At 51.6% G+C, this 12620-nt stretch overlaps 1 protein-coding gene across 5 annotated transcripts in view; it reads left to right on the top strand.

Moving 5' to 3' along the window:
• Positions 1-12620, top strand: part of HUWE1 (HECT, UBA and WWE domain containing E3 ubiquitin protein ligase 1) — a 1878220-nt gene that overhangs the window by 1107814 nt on the left and 757786 nt on the right. For all 5 annotated transcript variants that reach the window (XM_085629865.1, XM_085629862.1, XM_085629866.1 and 2 more), the window contains 2 exons: positions 8574-8631; positions 9033-9128. In XM_085629865.1, the coding sequence (XP_085485991.1) occupies positions 8574-8631; positions 9033-9128 (154 nt within the window). The remainder of the gene's footprint in view (positions 1-8573; positions 8632-9032; positions 9129-12620) is intronic.

The following is a 12620-nucleotide window of genomic DNA, read 5'->3' on the forward strand; positions in this document are numbered from 1 at the left end:
TGTACAGAACTGACGTCTGCGTGCGAGGGCGACGTCAGTAGCTGCCATGACGTCATCCCGGTGACCACCACGACGCTGACTAAGTATGCGGAGCTGACCGACGCCACCTTCCAACGTGCAGAGCTACTGCTGACGAAAAAAACTTTCTGGATCCAACCTGACGCCTGGGGGTAATTCTATGGTAAGGATTCTATAACTAGCTAATGTTTCTTACAGATATATCGTTACCGAAGGTAAGTCACTTGTGCATTATGACTTTACCTTAAGTTGATTTGGCAAAAGGAATAAGCATGATTTTATTCATTAAATATTCCACAGCAGGAAGCGGCTAGTGAATTCTGAAGCACATCCTTTAAAGCCCTATTTGTCATTGTCAATATAATTTTTTAGAGTACCAGGACATGGTAGAAGCTTCTAGCAATGGTGGGAATATTCATCTGATGAAGACTACTAGCCGCATATTCCTTAACGTAGAATTATCCCCAGGCGTGAGACTGGACCCCGAAAACTTTCTTTGCCCCAGCATCCCTGCGCGCCGGGGGGCAGTACCACGTGACTCCGCCCTAACGTCTTCCGTGGGCGTGACGTCAGCGAGGTCACACAAGCCCCACCCCGGCGCGCTGACATCAGTTGCATTCTTTTCTGCGTGCAACGCGGAACAGATCGTGTCCCTGCCCTGTTTTCAGGCCGCCTTTTCACGCTTTGCGTTGTGGTGCATTGTGCGAATGCCTTCGGGCTTTAAGACGTGCTCGTCCTGCGCGCTTTAGATGTCAGCGACGGACCCTCATCCTATTTGCATGTGGTGTTTGGGCGAGCACCATGATTCCACGGACTGCGACGCTTGCCAGCATCTGAAGCCTAAGTCCCAGCGGGAGCGCCGGATGAAACTCCTTTTGGCCCGCTTGTCTAGTTCGGTGTCTCTGCGTCCATCCCCCGCCGAAGGGTCCAAGAAACGCTGACTCAGACATCGCCCGTCACTGAGGCCCCTAGGGCGTCGCTCGCCCGATGGTAAGTCTTATAGCTTGTCCCCGGGGCCTGGTCCCCGCTCTGCAGAGAGCGCAGGTTCTCCTCGGGACGTGCAGCCTCATTCGTCGCCACCCTATCGCTGTTTCCTGGTGTCGGGGCGACCAGGGCCCAAATGGAGGCCTATGCTGCGGCTCTGCAGGCTTCCTTGGCCCCTCCTCCTTCCTGGGATGTCTGCGGATCCCTTGCCACATGCGGGGTCCTTCCGCGGACTCGCCGGCAGCGCTGACCCCAGCGCCGACTGGTTCGGCTCCAGGTTTTAGAGGTGTAGTGTCGTTTGGGTGCGGTCCTACGGGGTTCCCCTCTTCGGCACACGGCGCCTCTGCCTCGCCGCAAACCCCTGAGTGGGTCCCTGTGGTGTCGTGGGAGGTCACCGGGACTCGCGGCTCGTCCCAGAGTCCTTCTCTGTCTTCTGGGCAGGCAGAGGCATTGCCAGAGGCCGAGCTTACGCCGCTCAGGCGCTCTCGGCCCTGGCGGTGCCGCGGGTGCTGGCTAGGGGCCGGGGTGCGTCCCCGGGTCCCTCTAGCCTCTCCACGCAGGTGGCTGCTTCGTCGGAGGTAGAGTTGGCACCATTTTGGCACCTTTCTTTCGCCGACCAGGCCCCGGCCCATTCTATTAGGGCGCAAGTGGTAGTGAAGGTCGTCTCGGCGTCCCCTCCGGCGCTGGTCGACGTCACGCAGGCGCCTGTGGCGGACTCCTCGGCGCAGTGCCGGCGTCGGGTCGTCGACTCCTCTCCAGAGGCCCCCTCCTCTCTGGAGGTTCGTCAACATTTTGTCTCTCCTTCCCCGGAGACGGGACGCCGTGTCATGGCTTTTTCCCCGCCGTCTTCCAGGGAGGGCTCTTCGCCATCCGCGCGGCCACAGCCTTCCCCAGAGGCACCTCAGGTCCCCCACTCGTCCGTGAATTTTCCACCATTCCGGGGCTGGCCATTTCTTCCACCAGCTGGACTCTGAGATGGCCGGCTTAGTTTACAGCCATCACCAACGACGCCCTACAGAGGCGAGTGCAGCCTTTGCCCCGGCCATTTCCACAGCCGCTGGCATTTTGCACATAGGCGACCCCGCCACCCTATTCCCTATGGACCATTTGCTTGAGGTTCTCCATCAGGACTCTGGTGGACGGGAGCTGCTTCTTCCATTCGAAGCTTCGCTCCATAATTCTCTTCTGGGGGCGTCCTATCACGGGGGATCCGGTGCCCCTTTCTTTCCACCCTTCAACCCAGGGTCCTCTTCTGCACACTGCTTTTCCTTCCTTACCTTTGGTGGTGTTTCCTCCGTCACGGGAGGCCCGGTGGTTGGATTCATGGGGGCGTAACATCTTCACTTCCTCTAGCGCTGCTTTGCGAGCGCTCAACACGCTTTGCGTGTTGGGCAGGGCTACTTCCAGCTTGTGGGATTCCATGGAGTCCCTTCTGTCTTGTGCCTCTCAAGAAGGTGTCTGCGCTGATCTGCGGCGCCATGTGTTGGATGGCCGTCAGTTGGTCACGTTTATTCTTCATTCGGCCCTGGATGTTTCTGATGCTCTCGGCCGCACTATGGCAAGTTCAGTAGCTCTCCGTCGCCATGCTTGGTTGAGGGATAGCGTTTTCCCTGAGAATGTTAGGGAGCATCTGGTTGACCTGCCTTTTGATGGGGTGCTTTTGATTAACACCCATGCTGATGCCATTCAGCGGCTCCTTGCGGGGCTCCGTCCTCCTCCCCCTCCGTAAACTTGGCTTGTCGGTCCTCTGCTGCTTTATGGAAGGCGGTATCCCACCTTTTTGGGGGGGTTTAGTGGTTCGGTTGGACCGTCTGTGTATTCTATGTGGGTTGGCGTGCCTTCGGGGTCCTTAGGTTGGCCCCTTTGTACTGTTGGCTGCTGGTACAACCCCTTTGCCTTTTGTGGTTCTTTGGTTGTTGGTACAACCGTATGTGTCCTCAGGTTGGGCCTTCTGTATGTTTTCTGTTTGGCTGACTGGCAAGCCGTCTGTGGTTCTATCTGCGGGTCCTTTATGTTTTTGTACTCTGCTGCGGGATTTTTCCCTAAGAGGTGTTCCCATGTTTTCTTGGGACGTGTCGTACCCTATGTGGGATACTTGTAGCTATTGCATAGCTCTGTCCTGCGCTGTGAAGGTATGGTCTTTTTTCGGGCTCCCTGCCATTCCTGGCATCACTGTATACTGCTGGTGCCGTCTCTTTTGTCTTGTCCGGGCGCAGCTTGCTCTGCTCCGGGTTCTGTCATTCTCGGTGTTCGCTACATCGCTCGACCAGTCTGGCATGCTGTCTACGGTGTCGTGTTGTGGCGTTTCCGCTTCCTGTCCGGCATTTTGGCCTGGTCCTCTGTTTGGTGTTCCAGGGGGGCTAGGTTTCTCCTGGCTTTCCTGTGTTCAGGTTGACTGCTTGGGTCCGTCCTCTCTCTCTCCTCTTTCTCTTCTAGCTGGTCCCACTTCTCTTCTAGCTGGTCCCACTTCTCTTCGTGGGTCGGTGTGTGTCTATGCGACGATCCTCCTTTGGGGATTGTTCTGAATTTTCCTGGCCTCTGGCCTCGGCTTGTGCCTGGCTTGTTTTGGGTGCACTGCTCCATGGTACTGTCAGCTGCTGGCTGCGCACGCCTGCTCGTTCTGGTCCACCGCCGTGGCCCTTAGCGTGTTTCCTTCTGCCCCTGCCTCTTGTTCTGCTGGGGCTTTGCGCACCTGTGCCTTCTTCCTTCCGCCTGCGCTTCTTGGCTGTGGAGCAGTTCCTGCCTTGTCTGCTTCCTTGCGGTTGATGCCTGTTCAGTTGTCCTCTATCACTGTGTGTTTTCCTACAGTGGGCTCTGCTTCCGGTTCTACCTCTTCTCCCTGGAGTTGGGGTAGGTCTTTTCCTCCTGGGTGCTTGTGAGAAAGTGCCATCTTTCTTGCATGGTATGCCCCCACTTTTTGCTAAATTGCTGAATGTACTTTGATTAAGTGTACCCTGGACTCCGGCCAGTCAGGTGCCCAGGGCCTATGTTCCTTCCTTAAAACACACAAACTCCAAATTGGCAAACCCTAGCCACATGTCAGCCCCTGGTAAATGGTACCCTAGGTACCCAGGGCCTTGTGACCAGGGAAGGCATCTAAGGGCTGCAGCACTCGTTGTGCCACCCTTAGAGGCCCTGTACCCTTACACACACACACTGCCTTTGCAGGCTGAGTGTCTGGGTGCAGGACAAAACAAAGAGTCGACATGGCACACATCTCTGTGTGCCATGCCCATCACCTACACTGCCAAGGCGTATGTCAGTCACCCCTCTAGCTGGGTGCCTTACGCCTATGGTGTGGGCACAGGAGCAGGAGCCCTGTGCCCCTACAGTACCCGGGTCCATTCCTGGGCACTGTAAGTGCAGTGCTGCCATTTAAGAGTACATGGTGCTGGGAGCTCGTCAAACACGAGCTCCACAGCACCATAATGGCAACACTGAAGACTGGGAAGTTTGGTATCAAACTTCTCAGCACATTACACCCACACTGATGCCATTGCGGGATTTAATGTACTAAGCACCCCAGAGGGCATCTTAGAGAAGCCCCCTTACAGCTGACCTACAATCCACGTCTGCTCTGAGGCTGCCCGGGCTGCCACACAGCCGACACGTTGCTGGACCCCTGGGTGGGAGAGCCCCTGCTCTCCCAGGCCTGCAACAATGCACCTCCTGGGTGAGGGAAGAAATCTCCTCCCCCAGGATGAGCAAAGGGAAGCTTCAAAGGCATGCCGCCATTTGGAGTTTCCCCAGGCCACTGCAACCCCCCACTCTGGCGGGAAGCTTGGCCGGAAACCCCATACAAGGACAGGGGATGTGCCAGCCTGCCCACCCCACCCCTCAGGTGGGGGAGGCGAGGTGAAACACATCTCCGGGCTCTCGCCATCTTGAAGATGGGAGGCCCTACCCTATCAGGATTAGGCTACTGCCCCCCCTCCCACCGGAGAGAGGCAGGATAGGGGGTGTACCCACCTCAGGACAAGGACCCATTGGTCCCTGGCCTTCATCTACCTATAACGCCCCTAAATCTAGTATTTAGGGGCACCCTGAACCTTCCTTCCCCAGATTCCAGATTCGAAAAACTACAAGAAGAGCAAGAAGAACAAAGACCTGCCCTGCAGCTGCTAAAAAGGGAAGAAGACACCAACTGCTTTGGCCCCAGCCCTACCGGCCTGTCGACTCCCGGACCTGCACCAGCGCGGCATCTCTCGTGGCCAGCAACCTCACCAAACCCCGGAGGACCTGGCTACCTTTTGGCTCTAAGCCCCTGGGACTCCCATGAGTAGAGGCTCTACTCAGAAACCTATTTCTAACCCCTGGCAGCAGCCCGGAACCGCGAACCCAGCACACTCTGCACCAGCCAAGCCTGGCCAGTGCAGGAGTGGACAAAGACCCTGAGGACGACCCCACGGCGACTGTGACCCCGAGTCCGGCACCCAAGGACCCCCCTCGACATTCCGGAAGAAGCCTGCAGCCTCGGAGCAAGGTGCCCCCCCCCCCCCCCCCCCCCCCAACCGCGATCATCAGAGGGTAAGACTCCCGACACCAAAAGGCACCCCTGCACGCGGCGCCCTGCGGCCCCCTGTGCCCAATCCTGGGGCACCCACCTAACCTACAACTACCCAACTTACCTCTCGAAGTGGTGGTGGCACCTGAAGCATCCTCGTCCCCGAGCTTGCAGCCTTTTTCCTAACCGGAACATTCCCATTGATTTCCATTGAGCACCCGACGGCTCAAAAGCACCCTGCACCCAGCCGCCCGAGTGGCCCTGGCAGTGCAATCTCTACACTAGCCTACTTCCCCACTTGCCCTGAGTGAGTGACAAGGAGCCCAGCTCCCACAGCCGCGTGGCCCGCTAGTCAGCAGCCACCGAACCAGGCCCCCCTATTCCTCATAGGCTAACCTTGGGCCTAACTCTCTCTGCACCCGGCTGCCCTAGAGCCGCTGAGGGTGAACTAACTGTGCCTATCTGACCTTGGGGGACCCCTGAGTCTATGCCCAGAACCCCACCTTTGCCAGTCGAGAACTTACCTGAAAACCGCTAACTCTATTTTCTACATAGGGTAACATTGACTGGCTTTTTCTTGAAATTTCGTCTAAGTGCGGACTTTTCAAATCTTCAAATATTCACTAAAAATCAGCCGAGCGACAAACGCAAAAACTCACCTGTTCTCAGGTGGGCTCACAGTGCTGGATCTTGGTGCCCAGCACTAGCTCGGAAGAATACTCGCATCTATACTTACCAGTAACCCAATTTTCTCCCATAGGAAACCATTGACTGCTTTTCTGTGAAATTTCTTCTAAGTGTTGATTTCTGCAATTTTGAAATATTTTTTTAAAATCGTACCATTTCTGCAAACGTAATTACTTACCTGTTTCTGATAAAGACCCCAGTGCTGAGTCTAGGTACCCAGACCTGGATTACAAAAGTAACGATAAAGTACTCTACCTGCAACTTGAATTTCTTGCCATAGAGATCCATTGAATGTTTTCTTTGAAATATTTTCTAAGTGTCAACTTTTGAAATAGTTAAATATTATTTAAAAATCAGTACAGTAATTAAGTCGACTTTTACCACTTGATTCTGAATATTGTCCCAGGGCTGGATCTAGGAACCAGACCTGGGATTCCAAAAGTAATCTGAAAAGTAATTTATTACAAATAGCCTGAACTTACCATTGAGCTCAATGCATTGTTATGTTTAGGAAATAGGATTGTTTATTGCAACCAACTGTGACTATTTACAAAAATCCATTGCTTATTGCAAAAGTATTTATATTCAACCTCTCATTCTGAGAAAGTATATTTTTATTCCCTTTGTGGTTCTAAAAATAAAACAAGCATATATTTTATATATATAAACCATTGGCCTAGAGTTCAGTTTTTGAGTGTGTGAGACCATTTGCTGACTGAGTGTGTACAACAAATGCTTTACACTGTCCTCTGGTACTGCCTTACTGCTCGACCAAGCTACCACTTTAGAGAGTAAGGTCATACCTAACTTTAACCTCTATCAGCCCCTGGGGGACTGTGGACTCTGTACACCCTGTACCTATTAGGGAACAGTATATACAGAGCCACTTTCTCACAGTGCTCCTCTGCGGCTGTCTGTCCCTACGAGGGTTTGTGGCAGTTGTGCCTTGGATGGGCTTGGGGTCTCCTAGTCTTCCCTTCGCCTTGTTCTTGCTTACTTCTGCTTGGTAGGGCTGGACCGCCCTTCTTGTCCCCGTGACACGTCCCATCCTGGAGCCCTGTTTGTCTTCCTACTGGGGAGGTTCTCTCACAGGCCTTCCTCCCCTCAGGGTATGGTTAGGGTATCTATTCTACGTTAAGGAATCTGCGGCTAGTAGTCTCTATCAGATGTACAAGTTACTTACCTTCGGTAACGATGTATCTGGTAGAGATGATTCTAGCCGCAGATTCCTTTACGGCCCGCCCTCCTCCCCGTTCTGCGAGGACCTTCAGTTTGGTTTCTATGCACTCGCCTCTCTTTGGGTGGCTTGTCTTCTGTGGGTGTTCGCTTCGCTTCCTCCCGGACAGGATGCTTCATTCTGCTTGATTGTTCCACCCTTTCCCTTATGATACATGGTCGGTTGGTTCATGTGTGCTTCTGCATCCCTCCACCCTGTTTTTTTCCTCCAGTGTAGGGGCCTACTTTACTCTTCTCTCATTTACTTGCTTGGGGTTTCTGATTCTTTTGCAGTCCTCTTCATTGTTTTTTTTGCCTGTACCTCGGCCTTTTCGCACCTTTCAGGGGATATGGCCCTCCTTGATGGTGTCATCTGGGGGTGAATAATTGTTCCTCCTCTGTTCCGGGCTTGTTGCCCTTCATTGTTGTGGATTGTCATTGCAGTCTCTCTCTCTCTCTCTCTCTTCTGCTATGGTGTTTTTCACCCGCTTTCTGCCTCCAGGGAGGATGTCGCCTTAGCTTGCAAGGGTGTTCCTCGGAGCGGTGCTCTGCTCTTTCACTGCTATGGTTTTCACCGCTATGTCTTTTTGTACCTTAAGTGCTTGGCACTTTTCCAACTGGTGCTGTAATTCACCTTTCGCTTTTCTCTTTTCTGTTTCACTGCTTTTTCGCACACTGTTACCATACTCTCCACAGTTTTGTTTGTGATGGCTCCGCGTCGTGGCGTGGAAAAGTTCTCCGAAAAAAACTGATGTCAGCGCGTCGGGGTGGGGCTTATGTGATCTCGCTAATGTCATGCCCGTGGACGACGCCAGGCCGGAGTCGCGTGGTACAGCCCCCCAGCGCGCAGGGATGCTGGGGCAAAGAAAGCTTTCCGGGTCCAGTCTCACGCCTGGGGATAATCCTACGTTCAGGAATCTGCGGCTAGAATAGTCTCTACCAGATAAATCGTTACCGAAGGTAAGTAACTTGTACATTAGTAAAAGATACGGTTTGTTTTGCAAATGCTTTTGAAGGTGAGCCTAAGGAAGTATAGATATGCCATTGGATTTGTTCAGACCAGAAGCGGAATTGACATTTGGCAGAATAAATGTGCCTGTTTTCTGTATGTCATTATTGGTTTGCTCATTCTGGAGGTGTTCATGTTAATTCATTTGAATTGTAGGTGGAGAATGAACTGGAAGATCTGATTGATGAACTTCTAGAGCGAGACGGGTCAGCAGGTAAGAACACAGACTTCTTAGATTGATGCCAGTTGCACACTGGGTAGAATCCAGGTAAAAGGAGGTATTTGGGTGTATGAGATCGGAGAGCTGAGGGAATAGGTAAATGTAGCTGCCCTATCTATTAGTGTTGAGCAGTGTTTGGGGCTGTTAACTATCAAAAATTCCACAGCTTGTGTGTTGAGCTATTAGTCAGACAGTAGGTGATGGAATTTGCTGTTCTCCAGTTTTTTTCTCCTCACTGGTCTCGCCTGTTAATCCAAGGTCAGTTCACATTTGACATATTTTTACTTCATTGTGTGGTATTTCTGTGCATTGAATGGCTCCTTGGTACGAAGATTTATCAGGTAGAGGGGATTATGACTTCTTGCTTAGAAATGCACTTTTTTCTGACTTGTCAGTGAATCGAACCGAAGATGAGTCGCAAGAAGATGTGCTGATGGACGAGGCACCCTCCAACCTCAGCCAGGCATCAACGCTGCAGGCCAACCGGGAAGGTGAGGTGGGGGGTACTCTTGGTGTATTGTAAAATTAAAGGGCATCTCTTTGCCTTTATAGCAGAAAAGAATGCTGCAGCTACAGACTTTAAAAAATCATTTACTTGTTAGAAGAATTGAAAGAAAGTATAAAATGACATAATCTAATGTGAAATGGTCCTTAGAGATACATTTCTTAGTACTACAGGTGCTTCACTCTTTTGTGTACTGATGTCCTGTGATAGAATGTTAGTACCGGAGGTACTCTAAAGGTGTAAAAAAATTGAAGAGTAACAACGTAAGGTTTGTGGCATGTATAGCTGTAGGAAACATTCTTTGCCTGCTTATACCAGCTAGCGATGGGCTAGGAACATTACAAGTTGTACTTTGTAGTAGAGGTTTGTGTCTGTGTGTGGTGCATTGTGAATTTCAGAAGCGGGTATCACAATTCACCTCAAACCAAATCTTCCTCAAGAAGACTAACTTGTATCTTTTTTATGGCCCCACATTAAATCACATGAATCAACCACACCGCAGGCTGCAGATTGTTGCAATTAAAGGGCGTATCTGATATGACTTCTAGCTGCAGATTCCTTACCTTAGAATTATCCCCAGGCGTCAGACTGGATTCAGAACGTTTTCGGGAGCAGTACCCCTCTGCGTGAGTAGTTGACGCCTTTTATGCCAGATGTGACACATGTGGTGTCTATAGAGGCCCCACCCCAGAGTGCTGATGTCAGTTCTTATCTTTCTGCGCCAGACCACGCAGACCTGGAGAGACATACCCCCTAGTTAATTTTTCACTGACCTTTTTTACTTTTTATTGAAGTATTTTTAAATATCCTCTCCTGGTGTGGCAGGATGTCAACTAGGAAGGCTTCAAGCCCTGCGGTACTGTCAACGACAGATGTTGGTGACAGACCAGTACCCTGTTTGCCTCTGGTGCCTCGAGCCTGATCACAACGCGGAGACCTGCATTGATTGCCGTGCCATGCACCCCAAAACCTTGAAGTAGTGCTCCCCAAAGACCTTTAGGGAGCGCTCCCTCAAGGTCCTGGACACTTGACACCACGACTGTCTTGATCCTCCTCGAGAGGGAGGTCTCGGGATTTGGTCACAGAGCCCAACTTCTCTTCCAGTAGATCATCAAAAGTCATAAGCACTGAATATTCCCGCCTGTGTGCAGCAACCTTAGAGCGCGCGCACACACTTGTGTGTGTGTGTGTGTGTATATATATATATATATATATATTTCTGATGTATATATCTACCTGTGGATTCCTCACTTTTTGAATTTTCCCCATTCGCAGCATTTCTTGGAATCTTTTCTCTCTACCTCTCCTATGTCGATGAGTATGTCGCAATACCACAACTCTGCACATGCCTCTGCATGACATCATCGGAGCCACAAGAAGGCCTCGTCCGTGTGCTGACATCAGTTCTCTTTTTTCTGCGCCGTCGACGTGTAACTGTTTTTCCTATGCTCGCCATATTGTGGGAGAATTCTTTATTGATAGTGCAGCGTTGTTGCAAGTGATATCTCCTCCGCAGAAGTCATCATTCAAGCCCTGTAGAGAATGCAAGGGTCAAATGTTCATCACTGATCTCATGAGGACTGCCTTTGGTGTCTGTTGTCTAATAAGGATGTCGATGCCTGACCGTTGTGTGAACAGATGAACCTGAAGGCTTTTAAAGAAAGTGAGTCGAAGCTTTTCATGGTAAAGGCTACAAAGCAAAGGGAGGTCGTCGAAGCTCCCAGGCTAAATCGGAGTTTCTGTCTCCCCATACTTCGTGGTTGTCCAAACGGAAACCCAAGAAAAAGCAGCGCCATGGTTCTTGGTGTCGCTCCTCCAGGGATGGTTCACCAAAGTCTGTGTCCTCTGGTCCGAAGACGCGTGAGGGAAGATCACTAAGACTCCGTCTCCAGGGGTGCCTCTGGCGTCCTCTCCATATCCAAGGCTGGAAACTCAGACTGAACGGCCTCTGCTATAGCCAGATTCGGATCCAATGGTTCCTCTTTCCTCCGGTACAAGTACCACTTAACCAAGAACATTAGTATCCGCCGTTTCAGACTCTGGGATCCGATCCGTAGACCTTCTTAAATGCTATATTCTGATGAATACATCTGCCTGTGGATTCATCACCTTATGAATATCCCCTGCGCCAGCATTCAGTTTTTTTCCTAGTTCTCCATGCAGACGAGGACGTCACAATGCTACGGCGCCACTCGCGACTCCGCATGACGTCACCGGAGCCATAAGAGAGCCTAGTCGGCGTGATGATGTCAGTTCCCTTTTTTCCGCGCTGTCGACGCATAACTGTTTGTTTTCTAGGACTATCCATATTTTGTCGAGTTACTTTGTTCTTTAACTGTTGCAGTTGCGATGTAGTCTTCGAGTAAGTCTGGGTTTAAGCCCTGTAGGGAGTGTGGGGGTCACATGTCCATCACTGACCCCCATGAAGATTGCTTATGGTGTTTGTAGTCGGATCACGACGTGGAAGACTGTTCCAGTTGTAGAAAAATGAACAAGCTCTTAAAGAACAGGAAGCCAAGCTTTTTATGGCAAAAGCAAAGATGGAAGTTAGAGGACGTAAAAGATCTAAGTCGAAGACATCGACTTTGCAGAAGTCGAGGAAACGCAAGAAGAAGAGGCATGGTTCTCGACGCCGTTCGAAGGATAAGGCGTTGAGGTCTCCTTCGCTGGCTCCTCGACGTAGTCAGAAAGACTGTGTCTCCTTCACCTTCCCCATCTCCCTTCTCCAAAAGGCACTCAGGCGCAGTCCAGTTCGCCGGATTCGGAGGGCTTGCCTGTTCAGGATGATCCTTCTCCTGCCCACGAGATGTAACCTGTGACTCCGCAAGTGGATCCGGCTGTTCCAACGTGTGATACACCTCGTCTGGATGCTGGCTCGACTCCATATCCACAGTTTCCAACTCCATGTTCGGATCCAAAGCATTTTTTAAATGCAATGTATGGAGTTTTTGCTAAGGCAGCCTTCCCCCTCCGGAGCACCCTCTGGTCCCGTGAGTCCGCTGGCCTTCAACTTGGGCGTGCCTCAGCACTATGCCCATGCACCCTTCGTGCCTTTCATGCCGACGGCGCCATCATGGCAGTTTCCTGCACCAAGAATTTCGACTCAGTTTATGGAGTTCTCAGCGCCGTCTGGTGGGCCTTTCTCTCAGCCTCGTACGGCGCCGATTCCACCTTCGGATCCTCCTTTGACGCCAGCTCGAACTGTTGGCGCCGCATGTGGCGCTGCCGACAACGCAACCAAGGGTTCGTTCAAGGAGAGAGTCACAGACAGTATTGGAGGAGGAACAGTATCAGCGAGAGGAGACTGAAGAGAGTGAGAGATGATTCTGTGGATGAATGTGAAGGAATTTGGGAGGCAAGTGGACTGGACACCTCCCCTGAGTCGGAGCTTTCTTTGTCAAGGGCATCTCCACCTCAAGAGGTAGCTCCTCAGCATACGGTCATAAGAAAGGCTGCAGAGCTTTAAGACTTAAAATTA

Source organism: Triturus cristatus, chromosome 10, assembly GCF_964204655.1.
Source record: "Triturus cristatus chromosome 10, aTriCri1.1, whole genome shotgun sequence".
NCBI lineage: Eukaryota > Metazoa > Chordata > Amphibia > Caudata > Salamandridae > Triturus > Triturus cristatus.